Source organism: Semicossyphus pulcher, unplaced genomic scaffold (genome assembly GCF_022749685.1).
Source record: "Semicossyphus pulcher isolate SPU_LCO1_2020_fin unplaced genomic scaffold, fSemPul1.0.p SCAF_19, whole genome shotgun sequence".
In the NCBI taxonomy this organism is placed as follows: Eukaryota; Metazoa; Chordata; class Actinopteri; order Labriformes; family Labridae; genus Semicossyphus; species Semicossyphus pulcher.
This window is the reverse complement of record NW_027211692.1, coordinates 10,001,778-10,024,879: the sequence shown is the minus strand read 5'-3', so window position 1 is coordinate 10,024,879 and position 23,102 is coordinate 10,001,778. Positions and strand designations below refer to the sequence as shown.

The following is a 23,102-nucleotide window of genomic DNA, read 5'->3' as shown; positions in this document are numbered from 1 at the left end:
GGGCCACTACAATAAGCATGGTATCAGTTGCTCTACAGGGGAGACTTGATGCTCTCTGCAATTAGGTGGAAAAAAACATGGAAATTGGCAAAAAGGGTTGGAAAATAACAGCATATCGGATATGGGCAAAAAACTAATATGGTGCATCCCTACTGTTATAAAAACTTGGTCATGAGTCAGATCCCATCCAAGCTTGAATGGGTTCTTCCTGTGACCCATGCAACATTCTCTCACGAGTTTCATGAAAATCAGGCCGGGAGTGTTTCCATAAACACACAAACAGAGCCAAAAATAAAACCTTGATGACCTAATCTTTCTACTTTTTACTGATTTTAGCAAAAGAACCTCCAGTACTTTTGTAACTCCCAACACTAGAAGCAATTGTTTAATTCACATTAATGTTACACCATGATGTGATGTAGCTTTAACACCATTTTGACTTCAAATGCTCACCTCATTTTTATTGCAGTTTTAATCTGACCGTCAGATCCCAAATTCTATACACCCTACATTCTTCATTCATTAACTCCTCTTTGACTGTTAACCAATCAGACAGTTCCACTGCTCTTATCCCTGTAAAGACTAATTCCAACACGTGGCTCTGACGCCGGAGACGGGTTTTATTTTGAAAGTTCTGGCCGGAAGTGGTGTTTTTCCCCCGCTGGTTTGACTGTCGCGGCTGGGTGATGATTTGCTTACTTGGAGCAGGACTGAGTTTGGAGCGGGTACTGTGAAATGTGTAACCATGATGTTGCCTGGATAATCAGCGGAGGACGTTAGGAGACAGAGGTAAGAACAACAGTGACAGCCGACACTTTCTTATTATTTCTTCTCTGCTTCTTATTCGGTTTATTCTGCTCTGGTGAACTACTTTTCAGTGTCAGACTCATTTCAACTAGTCTTATTTTAAATAATGTCAGTGTTTTTTGGCGGGTTGTTATAATTTCGTTTTAGAGCAGTCATGTGGAAATCGACCTAAGTTTGGCCGCAGAACTGCTTCAGGATTTCACAAACTTGATTCAGCTCGGACTCTATCGCACACAGACATCTTTGGACTATTTAGGTTAAATTGGGTCTTTTATTTTCGCACTGCACGCGCCTCTTCCTTCAAACACCGTGCAGACATTTAAAAAAAAAACGCGCGTGGAGAGGGTTAATTTGTCGCAATGTGTTTGGATAATAAAGGTGGATTTGTGCGTGTGCACCTGATGCGCTCTGATGTTGCGGTTAGTTGAGGATGCAGCCTGTCACAGCATCACTGAGGTGCTGCTGAGTGATCCGACACTACTAATCATCATACAGAGCCCGTAACATCACTCACACTGACGTTAAGGTATTTAATGTGAGAGTGAAAACGTGCATCAGTGCCACGCTCGCGCTTCATTTTCATGCCTTCATCGATTGGATAGTTTGGTAACTTATTCAAGGATTCTCAGCAGAGCGGCTTAATTGTCTTTAACGCGTCTAATCATGCACGTGCGCCGCCTAAATGAACTAATCAGCCCTATAAGGCGTTTGTTAATAGCGGTCCTACCTGTTGAGGGCACCGATGCGTGTGTGTGCGCGCGCGTGTGTGTGAGGAGCTTGATAAATTGGACCGTCACCTCTCAGTATGCAGACGTTATTACAGCGACGTGACCGCTCTCAACGAGACCTCAGACTAATCACCTGCAATGGAAACTGTTGCTTTGCGCTTATCGACCTGTTGTCTCTCTTTGGTTCTTGATTAAAATAAAAAAAAAAGAAAACATGTTGAGGGCATGAAATAAAAGCCCCTGAAGAGATCAAGCAGGGGGTTATATTGCTTAGAATATTTTCTATTTTTTGATTCATGTTGTTTAAAAAAATCCGACTGACTGATTGATAAAAGTGGAGGATAATTAACTGCCTTTTGCATCACATTGTAAGCCAGACAGAATACTGATCCTCCTCCCTCCCCCTCCACCCAGACCACAGACCTACAACCAGCTGAAGGCAGGTGCAGCACGCAGGACAGCCACACCTCATGCGTGGGCTCAGCAAAGGTCCGAGTGGATACGGGTCTGACAAACATGGGTGTCCTCCAGCTCCACAACCCCACTCACCCCAGCACGCTCCTGCAGCGGGCCAATCAGATGCGTCTGACCGGCACGTTATGTGATGTTATTATCACGGTGGACGGCCAGGAGTTCCCCGCACATCGCACCGTCCTGGCCTGCACCAGCAAAATGTTCGAGATCTTGTTTCATCGCAGCAGCCTGCGTTACGCCCTGGACTTCCTGTCCCCCAAGACCTTCCAGCAGATCCTGGAGTACGCCTACACCGCCTCGCTCCAGGCCACAGCCGAGGACCTGGACGACCTGCTGTACGCCGCCGAGATCCTGGAGATCGAGTACCTGGAGGAGCAGTGCCTGAAGGTGCTCGAGACCATCCAGGCAGAGGAGAGCGAAGAGGTGGCGGTGAGGAATCACAGCTCCGGAGACCACGGAGACCACAGCCGGGCCCGGCACTGGAGGCACATGTTGAAGTCCAAGAAGCATTCCATACAGGACGGACCCACCCGGACCACTCCCACCGCTCTGCACCACCTGGCGCTGTACCACATGACGGAGAGGAGCTCTCCTGGTCCAGAGCCCGAGGCGGCACCTGAACTGAGCACCAAACTGGACACAGAGGTCGACATGGAGAGTTCCCAGCAGCCTCAGCACAGCAGCTCAGAGTCCCAGGCAGCATCTGTGGATCCAGCCAGAAGTATAAAATCAGAGAGCATGCAGGTGGATGATGCCAATGGCTGCGAGGGCAGGTCCTCCAGCACCGGGGAGGGGAGTTGCATGTCAGACCAGCCGAGAGACGAGGGCCCGGGGACCCCCCTGAGGGGCAGCGTGATCACAAGCGCCCGAGAGCTGCACACAAGCCCAGAGGAAGGAGGACAGGCGGTGGGGAACTCTCTGGACTGTTTCCCCGGGATCGCTGAGAAACATCTGGCCTCCTTGTACTCTGTGCCCTCCAACCACACAGGAGAGGGTATGCTGCCAGTGTCCGTCTCAGTGGCCCCGTCCCTGGGCGTGCCGCTGGACCCGAGGGCCTACAGCGGCCTGCTGCACCAGGGCTTGCTGCACAGGGAGCTCCTCAGCCGGCTGGGCCAGTTTGCAGCAGGGATGAGACACGAGAGCCAGACACAAGGCCAGCAGTGCTGTGGAGAGTGTGGGCTTCAGCTGCACAGCAGGCAGGCCATGGAGCAGCACAGGTATCACTCACAAACATCCATCAACACCACATTTTTTACTCTTATTGCAGCGTCACAGTATGTTTGAAACTAAATTAAATGTTTGTCCATTTAGAGTCCAAAATCTCGGGCGTAGTGTTACTCACAATGACACTCTGCTGAAAGATCAACACTGCTTCACTCGCTGCGCAACATTTTTACAGACAAACCTGCTACGTCTAATAAAAGACGCGAGGGATGTGCCGGTGCATACGTGCTTTGATGAATCTGAGCTCAGTCGTTGATTATGCTGTTCGGGGAAAGCTTTGGACACGTGTCTCTTGAATTGAACACTTCCTTGGGCTTCAGGATTTTCTTCCCCGTCATGTTAAAATACTTTGAGAGTTAAAAGCTGGAAGGAGCAACAGCAAATATGGTAATTTATTCTCAGGGACACCTGCACTCATGTCTTAACAGTGAGACGTCTCGGGGAAGTTTTGAATCGGGTCTTTGTGAGGGATTTGATATAAAGAGGCCTTAGTGTCGCATTAAGCTGTTATTTACAAAGCCTTATTTTCTCAATTCTGTTTGATTATTTGTGCAGAAGCGTGCCTCACACAACAGGCTGCCTCGCAGGCTATTTGATATGCATTCCTTTGCATCAGCGGAGAGAGAGGAGCCTCTCAGCGGGGACCGGGCTGGACGCTTCAGATACATGATGGATAACTTCTGCTTAACGACTCGCTCTGTTGTGTTTGTTCATCCCTCCTTTATTTACGAGCTTGTCAGCTTAGATTTTGTCATTGTACACGGAAAGTTACCGACTAGCTCAGTGACAACTCTCATTAATTTGACTGCAGATGTTAATAATTGTGCGTGTTTGACAGTGTTTGACTCATCACTAATCATTAGAAACAAGACAATCTGGAAGCCTAAAGTCCTAATATGCAGCTAATCCACGATTAGGATCATAGCCCTCCCCGTGGCTGACACTTCAGCCTCGTGCCACGCCACGGTTGAGTTTTAAACGGCCCTGTGAAACCGAGCATCCTGTGGGATAGTTAGCGATGCGCGGCTCTTACTCGTGGAGACAGGCAAATGTCCGCAGGTTGAAGGAGCTGCATTGGTGGCGCTGCTTGAGGATGTAATGAAGTTGCTGTAGGCGTGTAACCGGGTCACTGAGCATACACCTGGTCTGCAGATTGACATTTTGTTGTGCTGTTGAAGAAGTGTCTCCTGGCGCCGTTTGAGTGTGAAAAACTTCAGAAGTGAACAGATTTGCTTTTCTAGCTCTGCTCAAGTCGTCTTATTAAAACATAAAAATAGAGATAATGCATTCAAAAATTAGAAGCTGCAATATTTGTGTTGAAGGTGATGCCTACGTATTCATTAGTCCATTTTTACCTTTAATAATGAAAAGTGATTAAAGGGATAATTAAAGGATTAATTAATTAACTTTTAATTCATTGTTGTCATTGCATCAGTTTAATGAATAAGAATAATTAAATTATTTTTTTTTGCCTTTTAAAACATTTTGGGGCTTTTGTGTCTTTATTAAAGTAGTGAGAAATAAGAAGAGAGATGGAGAAAGAATTGCAGCAGTCGTGCCCCCTGACCACAAGGATGCTCTGTATTTTTACTCTTAATTAAATAGTAAAGATTGGAGATTAAAAAAGGTAATATATACATTACTGCTGCACGGTTGGGCCATCAGGAAACCATACGTAAAAGCTCATTAAATGCATACATCAACTTTTAAAACATTTTGCACACATGCTTTGAAAAGCCAAAAAATAAAACCGAAGAAAAACATAAACACGAGGCTCCCAAATTATTAAATTTCCTCGCTGTTGATTTCATGTGTGCTAAATTTCATCTGAGGACTCATTTATTCTGACCGCACAGTGTTTAACCGTGGACTCTTCTGAGGCCATTTTCTGTGCTGTTAGCGGGGTGATATAAGGATAACAGTACAGATGCCTTGCATGCTTGGATGTGTGTGATATGATATGATAGGTTTTGCTCTCGGCGCAGCTTCAGCGAATCATCTTCTTTTCTCCTTTTCATCGCGGTTACAGGAGAAGTGTATGTGTGTGCATGTTATGTTGGGAATGTGAGTTTGAGTGCATGTAAGTGGTGTGTGTGAATGTGTGTGTGTGTGTGTGTGTATTTGTGTGCGTGCCCAGTGTCTTGCAGTGCTGGCGGGTGGAGGCACGCGTATGTCTGCACTCTGAAATTAGCCAGATATCCTATTGTCTGTGTTCTTTTAGCATTCATGCGTTGTGATTCACAACTCCAAGGGCCTCTTACACTAATGATGTTGCATTCAGCGAGGGATTCTTGCCTGAATTAAAACATGCTCCTCTTGTTACGAGGACAATGATGCTTCTGGGTTTGGTAGACCTTACAGAAAAGAAAAGACGCAGAAACGAGATACTTTTATTATCACAAGTGCGTCTGTCGCTCTGTTCTCGTCCGTGTTAACACGCTCACATTAGTGTTTGTCTTTCCGCAGGAGGCTGCATAACGAGGAGAAGGGCCACGGCTGCGAGTACTGTGGCAAACACTTCCAGGACAGCATGCGACTGAGGATGCACATGCTGTCTCACACAGGTACTTAGTAACTCTCACACTCTCATCTCAGAGTATTCAGTGCTTATGAAGCCTCTTGATAGTGCGGCCTTTCAAATGCACCTGTTCATACTACAACCCCCTCCTCCCCCTCCTCCTCCTTTACCGGTTAGTGCTGCTCCGAATACTTGGATCATGCTTTCTTTTCCATGCTTAGGTCTGTGTACCTCTCCCTCCCCTCTCCTCTCCTCTCCGTCTCTCTCTCTCCAGTCTCTCTCTCCGTTTGAATCGTTTCTGTGTTTTTTCGGAGACTCTGGCAGCTCGCCAGCTCTGCCCCTTCTGAGTGATGACATCATCAGCTGCCGGCAGGCCTGGGTGTTCTGCCAGTGTTCCGAAGCGTGTGTGATGGCTCGCTCGCAGATGTGTGTCCAGGAACACACTGTACCCAAATGCAGACTTAATCAGACCTGACTGCTCTCCCAGCTACTTTATCCAAAATAGAGAAAGAGGAGCAGGGGGAGGGGGGGGGAGACAGGGGGAGGAGGAGGGGGGCGGGGGAGACAGATCAGAGACTAAAAATGAAACTAAAACACAAACCTCAGATGGAATTTGTGTAAAGACAAGGCGAGGTCCCGGTCCTCTCCGCCTGCTGTTTGAGGATTGTTCTGGAATGACATACTGCTGACAGATGAGAGAGAATCTGCGTCTTTCAACTTCACCTGAGTCGTCCCTCTTTCCCTCCTCTAAACCTCCTGCATTAACCCTAAACACACGTATTGTCTCAGAGACCGAGACAACACGCTTTGATTTTCAATTGGCGCTGACATCCACAACAGCAGCACCTTTAACCTAATTTGAATTTTTGCATAAACTCTCCACATCCCAATGTGTCAGCCCATAATTCTACAAAAAAAAGAGATGTGGATCTCATTTCTTTGTCACTGTGTATTTCGGTATAGCAGCCTTAGATCCCGCTGGTTGCTAAGGAGCGAGTGCTCCACTGCTCTAATGGGCTGATTTGGTATTCAGCTCGATGCTGGCTCTTATTTTGGTATGCCAGACAAAGTGTTTTGATGGAGGACGATTGCAGCCGCGTCTGGAGACAGTTTGATGGTTTATGGATGAGAGCACACTCCGTGCCTTTGACTGCACAAGACAATGCACTATGTTCTCTTCTTCCCTTATCACACAATCTCACACAAAACAACACACCACACTGGACAGCGTCACACAACATCAGCATCTACAACATAGCTCTGGTGTTACTACTTTATAAGACTACTCGCTACCAAGTTTTATTTTTGCTCCAAAACAGAAACGGTTTGTTTTCAAAAATTGTTGTTTTTAGAAATGAACCGATTGAGGCTTTTTTTTTTTCGTTATTTATGTGCAGCATTGGGAACAGTGGCACAGTGTCTGCGCACAGAGGCATCGTAAGAGTTGAAAGAGGACCACATTTAGGCTGCAGCGCTCAGAGTTCCCAAAGCTTGTGGGTGTTTTAATGAGTCATTTTAACTTCATTTAAAGCCAGCTGAGCAGAAAATAGATCAGTGAATGAGCCCTGGGCCAGTATGGATCTGCAACCGATTTACATCTCTGTGAGAGCCAACCCACATCCAAACAGCTGTGTGTGCGCGCATGTGCGTGCATGTGTTTGTGTGTGCATATCTGTCCTACTCGTCTGTCTGTGCAGGTGTGAGGTGAGTGCAGAACAAGGATTGAACATTTCTGCAAGCAGTCTGCATACTTGTCTCTTTCATGTCCTCATCACAATAGACAAGGGCATTCCAAAGGTGAACTGGGAGCTGTAGTTACAGTGTATGCGATGGGATTTGGGGTGTTGACTCTGAACTGTTTTTTTTTTTTTGATAAAGGGATGTGCCGTAGGCGGGAAGCGTCTGCTGTAGAGAGAACACCCAGTCCTTCTGTGGCCTCTCAGGCAGACAGTCTGCTCACTGTTCAGAGACTGATAACAGGGCACGGTAAATAAAACTCTTCAGCTCGGCTCTTTTTTGTCAAGAAGAAGGGCCGTTGCACCCTGTCTGGTGCTTTTGTTTGTCCTGCGTTGTGTTTTTACGGCGCTTTCCTCTGCTCCATTGTACTCCGCGCATTTGCTTCCTTGTGTTAACACCTGAAAAGCACAAGTGTGTGACAAGCAAGGGTCTTTGGTGACTTTTGAAACCGGCTGCCTTTGTTCCTCTCTTGTTGCTTTCTCCACAGCTCTCCTCCAATGCTAAATTAACTGACTTGCTCTGCAGTTACCAAACACGCGTGTTTACTGTCTGATCAAGAAACCTTCTTATACATTTGATTTTATCCACAGCTCCTGCAGAGGCGCTGGTGTGTGATCAGTGTGGAGCAACATTTTCCTCAGAGGATGCTCTGGAAGCCCACAGGCAAACACACACAGGTACTTTACAAACATGTGCATGCGCTAACACTCTCCTCTCCACACACACGCTATGCTTAACCTGGCCAGCATGCATTGAGCTGTCGAGTAAGCCGTGACTAGAGGACTTGTGATCATGCCTCTAAACTTGCCTGTCATGCTGGCTGGGTTAAACTGTTCCTGTCATGATGCTCCATAATTTATCATCAGGGAGGTGGGAGGCCCTCTCACATATCACCCACTAATATCTCTTGGCATCCAGACCCACTGCATGCCACTTTGCCACAGCCGTTCTTTACAGCGCCAGTGTTACAGTTTCACAGACACACTATCCTCACCCCGTCCTGCCTGTGAGCACCGGTGGGATTATTTACCTCACAATAACAACAACAAGATCAACACCTTTTGTTCCATCATCTAAACTTTTTTTGTGTTTCAGGCTCAAACTTAATAGCTAGATTTGTCATCAGCATGAATCCTTCTTTTCTTTTTAAAGTTGTGGGTTTTTTGCCATGTGATTGCACAAACCTGCCTGTGGAGCTGGAGTTGTTTTTAACTTTTAAATCAATTCTCTGAAACCACATTCCCAGACTTCTTTATTATTAGTAACAAATGTGCAAACACAATTAGTAACAGAGGAATTTATACTTCAAGGGAAAGGAACAGATGACTTTTATAAAGAACAAAAGGATGGAAAAACCTAAATAGAGACTTTTTTTTCAAATGAGTTTTTCTTAATTAAAACATTTATACGTTTTTTTTGCTTTTGGAAATTAATTATCATTAGAGATGAGTTTTAAAGGGTTTATAAGCTGCCAGTAACGACCTCATTGATGGTTAATAAGTCAATAATTTAACTTTCTGTGTCGAATTCAACTTATCGTCTCGGAGGGGAAATGTGTCGTGAAGCCACATAAAACACAAACATAAAAACACATAAAACATAACAATAAATACGTAAAAGAAAGGCTAAACTTCAGCACGCAACCTAACATAAAACTATATACAACAATGTATAAGTAACAATCTATAGAGGTTGATAAATATTTTGCAGCTTTTGTGTTGTGTGATTTTAGCATTTTTGGGACGGGGTATGTTCTCACATCTTCTTTTGACACCTGACATTTAAAATGTCTGAGGAAAAAAAGCTTTAGTGACAACATTATTTACAGCTTAAGGCTGGCTCTTTTAGTAGAGCTGAAAAGATCAGGCGATTAATCACTTAGTCGATTGATAAAACTTAATTTAATGCTAATCATTAATAGTTGCTCCAAGGTTAAAGTAACTCACTGCTTCCAGTCCTGCTAATATATCACTCTTAGATTTGCTGTCATAATTTATACATTTGGGTATTTTGATTATTGCCTCGACACACAAAGCAACATAAAGAGTTGTGCTTTGGCTCTTGGAGATGTTGACCCTTTTTCACTATTTCATGACATTTTATAGAGCGAACAGTTAAACAAGAAAACAATGGCTGCAGCCTCCTTTAAAGTGGACAAAGGTTAAAAGCTAATGGAAGTAAGTGAGACTAAAATGACAAAGAAATATGGGCTGGAGCTGATTAGTTGACATGTAATCTGTTGACCAAAGCTGGTAAAATGTCAGTTGTTTTTGTCGTGGCACTCGATATGTTTCTTTCTTTCTCGTTACTGTAACACTTGTTGGTATCAGTCCACAAGACAAGACAAGACAACTTCCCATAGTTGTAATAGGTTGCATTACAATGTCTGACGCACGGTCAAAAGGCTGTGTTGCTTCCAGATTTTTCTGATACCAAACTGAATTGCGTTACAAATCACATCAATCACACAATGGCACAGTGACGTCACGACAGGATCTGTAATAAGAAGTGAACTAAAGAATATGAGGCATAGAAACGCCTTTAACATTTACACATTACTAAAATATGCATGTAGGACTAAGATAACCATACGCATTGTAATGAAATGATCAGTACCAATTTTAGAAAGTTATCACCACTGTGAAATCAATAAGCCCTTATTGGCTCTAACAGTTTTCATTGACTGAAACAAAAGCAAATGAGTTGCAGTTTTCTTTCCCAGACTTTTAGCAAACTAAACTTGACTAAAAGATGAAATTGACTTAATTTGATAAAAACTTTAATCTAAAAACAGATTTAAATATTGCTGCGAAATTAAGCTATTTAAATATAGTTTATTGCCAACCTATGCAGTGATACAGCGAGGAGGCATGACTCTTTATTATTATCCCATCATCTTGAAATGAGACGCAACTACACGTGTTTCAGTCCAACCTGTCCTGCATTGTCCTCAGAGGTTACATGTGCCTGACAGTGTCTGAATCCACACCTTTTCTGCTACTGTCAGAGAAAGGTGATCACCCTCTCAGGAGCATTGGCATGTAACTGTAACTCCAGGTGGCACACACAGTATGAATACTTAATGGATGTGGACATGGAGGGGTGTCAACGATGCCCAGAAGTTTCTACCCTCATCTCCCCAACTTGTAAACATCCACAGCTCGGTTTCAGCTTGGCAGTGTATCCAGAGCGAGGTACAGAAGGGCATTACTCTCTCATTTTGTCGTGATCTCAGCTTGGCCTGCTGTGACGCATGACCTTATTTACTGACTCATATTGTAGCACTCGCTGTCACGGGCTACAGGTAATTTGTCAGCTGATTTGAGGTTATGTGGGGAATCGCTCCGGCTCGATGCGAAGGTTTACGTTTAACAAATATTTAACTTGGATTTTATTTCTCCTAAAACACGGGATCTTTCCGTGCCTCAGTGCCGACTGGGCAGCCTCAGCTTTAATTTGCCATGTGGTATAACCAGTGAGCCAAATGAGTTTCCTTTTAGCAGATTAACACTTGCCAGACCTCAGCAGCTGCAACGCTGCTGTCCACCTCCTCAGGACGGGAAATAATACCACTTTTGGGAGATCTTACTCTGAAGCAATTTGGCAACACTAACTACAGTTAAAGGCTCTTTAGTCAGTTTGATATGTCAGAGGTGAATGGCCGTGGGTTGCTTAAGTTGGAGATCAAAGGGGGTTGGGTGGGGGCGGGGTGGACTGTGGGAAGAGACGGGGGGAAGGGGGTATGTAAGGACTTCCTGGGGGCAGGAGGATTGCTGCTGGTGTTGGATGCCAGGACTGAGAGGAAAACAACATCATGTGCTGCTGTTTACTCCTCACCACAGCACTGTCATAGTCTCCTCTGACCTACTTGTCAGTGCCCAAAATAAAAGAATGGATCTGTCTCCGAACTGCTCTCACAACAAAGGGGTTTGTTTCATCAGAGCAAGTCGAGGCTCTGGGGCGTCGAGCTTTCAATTTTGGAAAAACCCAAGACTGTAGCTTATCACTGAAATTGACCGTATATGCTTCGAACCACGCTGGCAGAGCCTTTTGCCACCTCGCCTCCGAGGCAAAGGCCGTAAGAGTGCTGCCTTTGTGTACTCACAGCAGCTGCACTGTTTCCACACATTACAGGCTGCTTCATCAAGTGAATAATATTACCTTCTGTCCAAGCCCTAATTAAACAGTCCTGTAGTCCATTCAGATGGAGCCCGGGCTTTATAATGCAGCCCTCTTAATGCGGACCTTTTAGCTCGCCTAATTGTGTGTCCATCATCAGACCGCTCCCTCCTGTTAATACCCAGTTGTAATTCATACAAGCTTTAAACCGAATTGAACTGTGATCTGTTTGAACGTTGAGCCCCCGGTTTTTATTTGCACTGACATGTCATGAAACACAAATCCTGGGATGCCCTGTGACTTCCCCAAACACTGAATTATGGCAGAGAAATATTGTAAACATTCTAGGAACCGAAGCGAATGAAGCAGCGCGTGACCTCAATGAACCGATCCATTGGATGGTGGTTAAACACGAGCAACGTATCTCTTGTTGCATTAATTATTAAGTCGCTTGTTCCTCTCTCGGGTAGATTAGCAGTCGACTGATGAGCGCCCGGGGTTGTTTAAGGTACCGCGGCGTTTGTTCCACATCACAGCCGCGTCTGCATGCTCTACATACAGTAGCATGAATGCACAGGGTCATGTGAGGTCCAGCACATAATGCAGCCCGCATGACTGTGTGTGTTTAACTGGGGGATATCAGTGAGACAGCAGACGGTGAGTGCACTGTACTGAGCACGACCTGAGGACAGGGTTTATAGTGACTTCACATTGCATGCTGTAGCTCGTGGACGTTATCAGCTGTGATGTAAGGTTGCAAATTGTTAAATAAATCTTATTTAGCTTCGTCGCAATTTTCCAAAACAATCACCAAATTCTGCAGGATTTTGATCTAATTACAGTGAAAATAAAGTGTTTTGTTTCCATGTACCGCAACAAATACAGAGACAAATGATTCCCAAATCAATCACTTTAATTGTTGGACTTCGGACACTAAAGTTGAGATTAACACAGAAGAAATTATACAGATTTGCGGTCGTCACTGAATACAATCTCTTGTTCAATTTGCAGTGGGTTTACTCCCAGATTCTCAGGGTGGGAAAACTTTTGTTTGGCGCTTGAAAAGAAACAGGCTGCGCTTATTTGTGAATGAAGGGATTAGCTTGAACACTTCACCCCAACAAGGACCATGATCCTATCTGGTTGCCTAGACACATGGTTTTGTTTCTTAGGCAGCGTGAGAGCGTGGCTGGCTCCCACCTCGGCCGGGGCTGAATAAGTGGCAGATGTATGAAGGCAGACCATGTAAAATCACATGAGCGTACACGGTCCTACTGGAGATATGTCGAGACGGCATAAAAAACCTCAAACCGTCCTGAATCGGCGACCTAATTGTGCATTCGACAGGCAGCTCAGTGATGTAACGCACACAGTAAATGTTTATATTTTCTGCCTCTTGCAGAATTGCTTTAGAGTAACTCATTATTCCCACTGTTCAGGCTCCCTCCCACTAAACACAATGCCCAGTCAACTCGCCAGCCTTTGAGGAATACCATTGATTACATGGTATTTACCCCATTGAGGACCAAGGGTCAGGGGTCATCCTGTGCCTTAAAACCCAAATCCCAGGCCCATTGTCTGGTTAAGGGTGAGAAAGCAGGGGGCAATGACAGCCAACTTTAGGGCTTATTCTCTCATAAAGAAGCTCCTCTGCACTTATTACCAAAGCTTACTGGAAAACTCTACAACTGCAAATCCTTTTTGTTTGAAAAGTTAACAGAGCGCAGCGAGGCGAAATGCCACCACTAACGCACACAAACACTTCCTCGCCTCCAAAGGTTTTTCTGTTTACACTTCAAGATATTATTTGTTATTTTTATTTTCAGCACCGGTTGCGCAGAATAAAACCAAGAAACGACTCCTGAGCTGTTGTCACCGCGTGTCAACCTGAGATCAAGAGTGAGATTCTTGTGACAGAATATTTTGTCACATTTCTTTACTCAAGTTTCCGTATTGTTGGTGACAGAAGGATCAGGATATACATCTGTGAGAGTCTGCCAGTGTGTCAGGGAGTTAGGGTTTAAAGAAAGTGGGATGTTAAACTTTCAGAGCAGACGGAACAAAGTACGCAGGCTGCATTAAAACGAGCATTTACAACATATAATAGTTAATAAAGAGAGAGTGGCGAGACGATGATTAAAGCAGCTTTGAAGTATCTACAAGGTGGATAATATGTTATTCAGTTTGTTGAGGGCTCTCTGCCTGCAGCTAAACCAACCTGGACACATTGGAACAGAAAGCACTCCCCCTGCTGGCCGCAGCAAACATCACCAGACAGAACTAGTTAAAGTGGATCAAGCCTCCACATCAGGCCACGCAGAGCTGAAATGTTTAATGTCTTTAGCCATTTTTTTTAAAATAGATCATTATCCAGGCTCTACTGATGCACGGCGCAGAGTTAAGTATGAGTCAGGCAGAAAGTGAAGCTGGTTAGACAGGGAGAGGATTTCCTGTATGGTCAGCGGATGAGGGGTGAGGGGAGGGTGCAGAGGCGCTGAGAATGGAGGGTCTTTTGTCTTCAACTAAAATATTGTGATCTGTGGGCGAGAAAGGGCTTTGGTCATTAGGTGACAGCATAAAGACAGGGATTGCAGGAGTTGCGTGAGGAGCCTATGACTAATGGGCTCGGTCAATGAGGGCCTGGACCTCATTGTGTGCCCTTTGTGCAAAAGTCCACAGGCTAAAGCCTCTGAACAGGTGCAGTTCATTCCAGCGGATCGCCTCCACGCAGGATTGTTAAGATCGGGGAATGTCTTTCATCCTGTCCTCTTTTCTGTTAATCATTACGAATGATCAGTTCCATTAGCGTCGACGGGATTTCAAAAGTAGGTTCAAAAAGAAGCAGCATCATTTTCAAAGAGGAAGCTTTAATGCTTATATGCCAAATCCGTGAAATGTGAAGTCTAAAAAAAGCGCATTGCTTTGTTTGAGCAAATTGCGATACGTGGATTAGTAAACAATGCACAGTGGATGTCTCTGATTTATCCATGAAAATGTGAATTTGCTTCATTTGTTTCCCTTTCTCTCCACTTTAAACAGGCTTGTCTGTTAACTTGATCGAACCTAAAGCAAGTGTCTGACACTCTTCCCTCTTAGTATGAGTGTGCTGTATCCCTTTCCCTGCGTTAATTCCAATTTAATTGCCAGTTGCCTCAAGGCACTTCAATAACAGTAACAAATGATTTGATTTAGTGGACCTCATCAGACTGCATTTTAAATGCGACACAGCAACCCCACTTGAATTCCAATGAAGTGCTGGCACAGTCCTCTGTTTACTAATGATCCTCCGCTGGAGATGTCTGATTGAATCTGAGTCAGAAGCAATGGGACCTGCTAGCATTGTAAATGATCTGCAACCTGAGCAGACAGAGAAATAAGGAGCTCATAATCTCACATTAAAGCCTCACTCTGCAGGACATGCACATTATGTCCAATACCGCTGATTAACCAGTCCCTCTGTCTCGCCACGAGTATGAATATACATCGTGTGAACGCCAGAGCAGATTTGAGGGCTGGCGTACACAGCCTGTAGATCAAGTGTTGACTGTATGACAGCCAATGGATCTTCTTCACAAACCCATTTTGACTTGAGCTACCCTGCCAGCGACTCCCTATCTGTATTCCTCCCCACACTCTGTGCAACAGGAAAGCAGCCCCAAAGAGATGCCAGGTCACACACAGGATTAAACTGGATTGTGTTTTTTCCTGCAGTCCTGCCTTTAATGGCTTGATATCACTACTTAACATTCTGCACAAGGCGCATAGTGTAGGCATCATTTAGGGTGGAGCTACTATCAGCCGCTCTTTGAGCACACAGACAGAGGACTTCACAGGCTGGAGCTGACTCCTGATGGGGAATGAAGAGAATAATTACACATCTAACACACCAGGAAGGAGCCATTGATTGTGTGATTGGCATGCTGTGCATTGTGTGGGAAATTCTTAAAGAAAACAATGACTTTCATGGTTTAAAATAGAACGTATAAAGACTCACAGTTGAAAGTGCCTCTGGGCTTTTAGGGGAGTTAGTTTAGGTAGAGGCACTTGCTCTTTGAAAGAAGCTTTTCCCTCAGAGGACTCACACAAAGTTGAAGTGACCCAGTTTCCCCACTTAAGGCCCTGTCTGTGTATGGTACTGAAATAACTGTGTCTGTGTCTTGTGCGTTCTCCAGGGACTGACATGGCGGTGTTCTGTCTGCTGTGTGCAAAGCGCTTCCAGACCCAGAAGGCCCTGCAGCAGCACATGGAGGTCCATGCAGGCATGCACAGCTACATCTGTAGCCACTGTGAGCGCCCCTTCCCCAGCCACACCACCCTCAAAAGACACTTGCGCTCGCACACGGGTAAGAGAAGGATCAAATGCATCATCATCTTTGTGTAAATGTTATTTCCTGTATTAAAACGGAGACGTTTGGTGTTCGACGCATGCATATATTAGAGAAAGTGCTCTATTTAGAAATAGCTGTATTTATTTTGGTATATGGGTTAATTTCCTTAGGTTACTGGCTTTAAGGTTTTAGTCAATTTGCATGCATCCTCTCTCACCCTCCTCTCCCCTCCTCTATAAGATGACTCACCTCTCTGATGACAGCACTGTACCGTTATGGCCGGTGCATATTTTGGGCAATTTCATCCTGTTTATATTTTGGGTTCTTAGACAGCCTTTGGGCTTCTGCAATTCACGGCTGTCAGTTCTACTGTGGTTCACCCAAAATGATAGAGGAAACCCAAATAAATATTGAAGGAAAAGCAAATGGAAATGACTTGTCTGTGTGTTCTACCGAGGGTGAGTCTTAGAGCCGCAGGAGACGGAGAGATATTTACTGAAAAGATGTCCCCCTTTCTTCCTTTACCTTAAATAACACTCCCAGCTGTCACGACGGCTTGATGTCTAGACAGGAGAAATACATAATTGATGTGAAGAGACAGAAGTGAAGGGAGTTTGGCCATGGCAGCGTATCTTGTTTGTATGCCATTCTGCTTGGAAGTAACATTTTGTAAATGTCATCTGCTCCACAGTGGGGTGGGGGGATTGGGGAGAATCGGCCTGTAATGAGGAGAGCAATGTATCCTCTGACTTGGCTGTTGCTGTGGACACTGAGATAATGAGGCACATAGGTCATTGGAGATGAGTCAAATCCTCAGCCTAGGAGAGAAATAGATTAACTACTGTATAGAGAACAGAGCAGCACATGCCTGGAGGACTTTTATTAGCTATTAGCAGACAGCCAAGAGGAGTGTCCTCGTGTCATAACATTAGCGACGTCTGAAAGCACATTATTTTCCCGCTTGATGTGCATGTGCGGAAAGGGCTCTGTGACTATTTGACCTATGCGGCTACATATGCACCATACCCTGTCGTGACAAGGATAAAGTTGGATTTTAATGCCATGTCACGGTAATGGGCTGCGTTGGCTTGTTGGCTGCTGTTTTGACACGACTTTGTTTTCAGGCGATCATCCGTTTGAGTGTGAATTCTGCGGGAGCTGTTTCAGAGACGACGGCACGCTGAGGGGCCATAAACGCATCCACACAGGAGAGAAGCCTTACGAGTGCAACGGCTGCGGGAAGAGGTTCAGCCTCAAACACCAGCTAGAAACACACTACCGTGTACATACAGGTGAGGGGGAAGAGATGACAACACACTAAGACAAATGAGAGGTTAATAGGGGCAAATTTTCCGTAGCTTTTATTTCAAAAGGATCAGGACAATAAATCCCACGATAAGACCAAAACGGACAATGAATTGATCCCACTGACAAGTGTCATCTGTGCAGTGAAAGTCTATTAATATATACTGTATTTCTCCAAAGCACATAATTAAGCCACACTGTTGCACTGGCCTACATGTTCCGTCATTATGGTGAACAGAGACACCTTAATGAAGACAGACACTTAATTATGACTCAATCCCACGTACACAGTCCTGCTAGGTATATATTAAAAATATTTGCTTTATTTGCAGCTGAAAATAGTCCCTCTTTATTCTACTAACAATCTCGGATCGGACGATACAGCCTCTGGGGACACTGGTGAACATGCCGGGCGTGTAGCCGGCGGTTAGCGATAAACGACTTCCAGTCAAGACTTCCTTTTCCGTGTGCTGCATTGTTACAGAAAAAGAACCCGTTTTCTTGTGATTGCCTTTACTTAACGAGTCTTATCTTTTCCCGAAATTTCAACATCATGATGCACATTTGTAAAAGTGAATCTTTGTCAGGTCTGTCCTCAAGAGGAGAAGAAAACTACTTTTTAAATGCTCGTTTGTTGAACGGAGGGCGGATCGATCATTTTTGATGCATTTGAGGAAGTCGGGAAATCTGAACGCTGAACGGCTTTCGTGACGCATCAAGGGAATTTATCTCAAGTTGAATTTGAGATCTAGAACGGATTGTTAGCTGTTAGCATGCAGATGTCTGTTTATAGAGATTAATAAGAAGGTAAATTGTCGTCAGATGACTGATGGGAGCCGGGATGTCATTACGGTGGATTACATTCCGCCTGCTTTTGCTCTCCGCACGGACTGTTTTTCCTGCATGCGCCGCAGCCTGCTGACACGTGATTGGTCAATATTACTCGGACTACAAGCGGAAACCAGAGCACGTGTTCCCTAAAAATCCATGTCACTGCCTACAGATTCTACATTTCTATGTAGAATCTGTAAATAGAGATTAGATGACAATAAATCCCACAAAAGACCAAAACTGACAAAGAATTGATCCGACTGACAAGTGTCATCTGTGCAGTGAAAGTCTATTAATAAACCGTATTTCTCCAAAGCACATAATAAAGCCACGCTGTTGCACTGGCCTACATGTTCCATCATTATGATGAACGCAGACACCTTAATAAAGACAGTTAATTATGACTCCCACGTACACGCTCCTGCTAGGTATATATTCAAAAGAAATTATTTGCAGCTGAAAATAGTCCCTCTTTACTCTACTTATAACTGTGTGTGTGTGTGTGTGTGTGTGTGTGTGTGTGTGTTTTTTTACAAATTGACACTACACATTTGTGACTTAATTTTAAAGAAGAAGAACAAATTGGCTTTGAGCTGAGTAGATCATAAATATATTGAGAGTTAGACCAATGCATTTATATTTTTAAGCCATTTTTTAAATTCCGTATTTAAAGCCAAAATGTCCTAAAATAATTTATGATTTTATAAGTAAAGAATTGTATTTTTAATAGAGAGGATTTAAATTTTGTAGGAAATTTAGTTGAAATAAAAATACAACAAATCCTAACCACAAAATTTAGATTTTTATGGAGGAGGAAACTTACAGAGGGTTATTAAATAAATACTTTATACAACAATAGTTCATTTTGAATTAAGTCAGTAAAATGTGCAACATCAGTAAATGTTATATGTTATATTTATCTGACTGTTATCAGATTCCTCTCTGACGTCAGAGAGAATCCTCGCCGCATTTGTGGTGGATGACGCCGACTAGCAAATATCTAATATCAGACTGAAGGCAAACTGATATAGGTCTAATCCTAGAGGACAAACACTCACACCACACACAACAAGTACAGTGGACTGAGATGGAGGTGAATCCCGTTTCACCTGGCAGGCCTTTGGCTTCGGGTCTACAAGGTTAATGCTGAGTTGTTGAATTTTTCAGGTGAGAAGCCATTCGAGTGTAAGCTGTGTCACCAACGGTCCAGAGACTACTCGGCCATGATCAAGCACCTGCGCACTCACAACGGAGCGTCTCCGTACCAGTGCACCATCTGCCAGGACTTCTGCCCGAGCCTGGCCGCCATGCAGAAGCACATGAAGGGCCACAAACCGGAGGACGTGCCGGCGGACTGGAGGATAGAAAAGACTTACCTGTACGTCTGTTACGTCTGAGCAGGACTTGGACCTCCCGAGCACAGTCTGACACACACGCAGTCAATGCTGGGTGAAAACCTCGTAACTCCAGTGTCGCTGATTTTTCATGCTGAAAGATTACAAATGTTCCTCTGCGGGTTTAAAAAAAGAAACTCTTTTTGGATAAACCGAAAAATGCATCGAGGGCTGATGTTGAAGTTGTCATTCTGGGAGATACAAGGTTTTTACCTGACAGCAGAGACAAGCGAGCAAGAATAGAAATGTGTGTTTACACTAGGGCTGCAAATAATGATCAGTTTCATCATCAATTAGTTTACTTTTACTACAAAGTGATGAATCTCGCAGTCTGAAAACAGTCTCATTTCTGTGTCATGGTGTCGTCTTCAAATAACTATTTTTGTCACATCAACAGTCCAGCCTGAAGAGATTCAGCTCACCATTTTACGAAAGAAAAAAAGCAGCAAATTCTCACGTGTTGAGAAGCAGGAAAAAAATGTCGAAAAATCGATTGAGAAGCATCAGCAGATCTTTTATGAGCCCTAGTGCACACACACACACACACACACACACACACACACACACTCTCTCCCTCCCTCACGCACACAGTTTTGATAAGACTGTACCTCTAATGGTTCCACTGTGGTTAGATTTAATGCCACAATGGCTGCGGCTGCTGACCTGTACGTGTAGCAGGAGCTTTTTGATGGGTTGCTTAACAAGGCAACGTGAGTCATCTTCTATGATTGTGCAGTAGATGTTGAAAATAATTCCATGAAGGCTTGATTGGCTGAACACTTTACTCTCCGAAAATCTTGCGTTTTTATTTTTTTCCTGCAGTTGGATTTTTATTTGAAGTTGTTTACTTTGTTGCATGTTTTTACTTGAATGGCTGCCACGTTTTGACCTCATAAGCTTGATCTCTTTAATTGCCTTGTCTTTCCTTGCAGTGGGTGTTATTGGTTCAAGGTAGCTGGCTTACAATTTTGAGTTTCTCCTGCAATGTTTTAGGTTTTGCTATTTATACGTTGTTTATTTGTTACCAAATATGTGCTGGTTTTCATCAGTCGGTGTCTCCCGGGATGATTTGTAGTAGAGCGAGCTCTACCTCCTCACTTTTCACCGTTTGTTTTAACCTACTGCAATTTATTCATCCATCTGTAGTTTCAGTTTTCCAACAAAGAAATCATAATTTAAACGGTCAAACGGTGTGTAAAAAAAAGCTAACAGCCTCAACATGGCTTTTATGTGTAGTTTTGTATCATTGACTATATATAGATGTCTCGACAAATCAGAATTTTCTAGAAGAAAATTGAAGAAAACATGAAAAGAAATTTTGTTTTTTTACAAAACCTGAAAAGAAAATTCTGACATTGAATCACTATGAGCAGGTTATTGTCAGTTATAGTGTAGCTGTAATGTACAAACTGTCATTGTATGTTATTCCCTTATGTGAGCCTAATACAGGCCTTATAGATTAAAACATGTTGTATTTTTGTATTACAGTAATTTGCTATCTGTTTACATTTGGTATGATTTGAGAAACATCTTAATGTGTGTGTTTTATAAGTCTCTGATTTGATCAAGATCCCTCCCTTGTGCCTCTTTTATAAGTAGAGCATCGATGTGCTTGAGTACATGGGTCTGTGCTATTGGTAGTTGTTTCTGGGTGTTTGTTTATTGTTACTTAATAAAGATAGACTGCCATGTAGATCCACTTTGTCTGAACATTGCAACTGGAAGCAACATACTGTGATAGTGGCTGGTACTCTGAGACAAACGTGTACTTTGACATCAAAATAGCTTGGAACTTGCTTCAAACTGTTCCCTTCAAAGTGACAATGGACTGAGATCTTTGGATAAAAAAAAAAGTGTGTATAGCAAATCTTGGCATCTGTGGGCTTTAACAATGCCTTCTTAAGTAGCCAACAACACTCAGTGCCATGAACACACACATTCACTGTATCTATTCTACATGAACATGCACTATAAATGGATTTCCTTGGTGGACCAAAAGAAACAGAGCACTTTTGTTTGAAAAGGGTTTTTTCTTTGATCTTTCTATGTTGTGATAATGCAGATGTCCTTTTATTTGATGTGTCCTAGAACGATGTGATTAGCATTGTTTAGATTATGTCAATGTCTGTCTACCTCAGGGCCAGATCAAAGCTCGACCTGGTATCCAATCAGGGTTGTTCTTCTTGCCATGTGTGCAGTAAAATCCCTCTTCATTACAGCTTTGTAACACAGTGTGTGAAAGTGTTTTCTCAGTGTGGATTCAGGCACAACTCTGTATGCGTCAGTGTTCGGTGGCATGGTTAAAAAAAGAATAAAACAAGTTACTATTTTATGCATCTTGTCTCATTTGCCTCCTGTTTCTGCTGTCTGCAGTCGATAATGAAACTCTGTGTGACAGTGTCTCTCAACCTTTTGTTAGATGTGCTCCCACAGCCCCCTACTGACTAACTCAGGCCTTCATCGACACCACCCAGCAATATTACAAACAGGTTGATTTTCATTTATTTATTACTGCACAATCATATGAAACTAGATGCTGTTAGAATAATTAAAAAATAAATAAACTGAACTGTCAATGTTTTTAATATACCTTCATTTTGGATGCTACTTTTAAAGCTTGGATGGGCAGTAGCTGGAAGCATCACCTGTTCATTATTTACACTTATCACAAACACTTATCCTGCACTTCCCCCTGCGTGTTCAAACAATTTTTACGTTCCTTTTAGCCTAAAATTTCAGCTGTTTTTCCATAATTTTTAGCCAACGGTCTAAACCAGTCATCCTTTAATTTCTTGCTTACCTTTTAAACTGTTTTGACCATTTATGATATACTTTTAGCTCAACGTTGCAACCTTTTATCAATCACATATAGCAACTTTCAGCTAACCATTTCGAATTTGTATCCACAACGATTAGCTAGTTAATGCAAGTGTTTAACCATTACTATTAGCAAATTATTTGATCATGTTATCTATTACTTTAGGCTAACCATTTTCGCTAGTTTAATCAAACATTTAGCTAACTATTTAAACCTGTTTCATTACTTTAAGCTAACTATTTCAACCAGTAAGTTATTAGCTTTAGCTAACAATTTCAAACATTTCCCAGTTAGATTTTTAGAAACCTTTGTGAACTGTTAGTCCATTATGTTAAGCTTAACATTTTCACAATGTGTCCATAACCCTAAATTTAGCTAACTGTTTCAACCATATACAGTTTCTCTAAAATTTAGCTCACCAATTCTTTGCATTACTTTAAGCTAACCATTTTGAATTTATATCCATAACGATTAGCTAGTTTATGCAAGTGTTTAACCATTACTCTTAATGATTTTATCCAACACTTTAGGCGAACTATTTTCACTAGTTTTAGCAAACTATTCAGATCGTGTATGCCTAATTTTTAGTTTATGTCAACCTATGTTTCATTACTGTAAGCTACTATTCAACTATTTCAACCATTAAGTTATTAGCTTTAGCTTAGAATTTGAAACATGTCCCCATTACATGTTAAGTAACATGTTAGTCCATCATGTTAAGCTAAACATTTTCACAATGTATCCATTACCCTACTTTTAGCTGTTTCAACCATGTATCACCAACATTTAGCTCACACATTATTTGTATTACTTTAAGCT

At 43.2% G+C, this 23,102-nt stretch overlaps 1 protein-coding gene across 1 annotated transcript; it reads left to right on the top strand.

Annotated features, from left to right (window-relative positions):
* The first annotated feature begins 720 nt into the window (after window positions 1-720).
* LOC138597138 (zinc finger and BTB domain-containing protein 16-A-like) lies at window positions 721-21,797 on the top strand. The gene is made up of 7 exons (XM_069668688.1): window positions 721-789; window positions 1,950-3,226; window positions 5,700-5,797; window positions 8,079-8,165; window positions 15,780-15,950; window positions 17,060-17,227; window positions 19,239-21,797. Exons 2-7 carry the CDS (start codon window positions 2,052-2,054, stop codon window positions 19,466-19,468), a joined length of 1,929 nt encoding a protein of 642 aa, XP_069524789.1. The 5' UTR covers window positions 721-789; window positions 1,950-2,051; the 3' UTR covers window positions 19,469-21,797.
* Window positions 21,798-23,102: the final 1,305 nt, after the last annotated feature.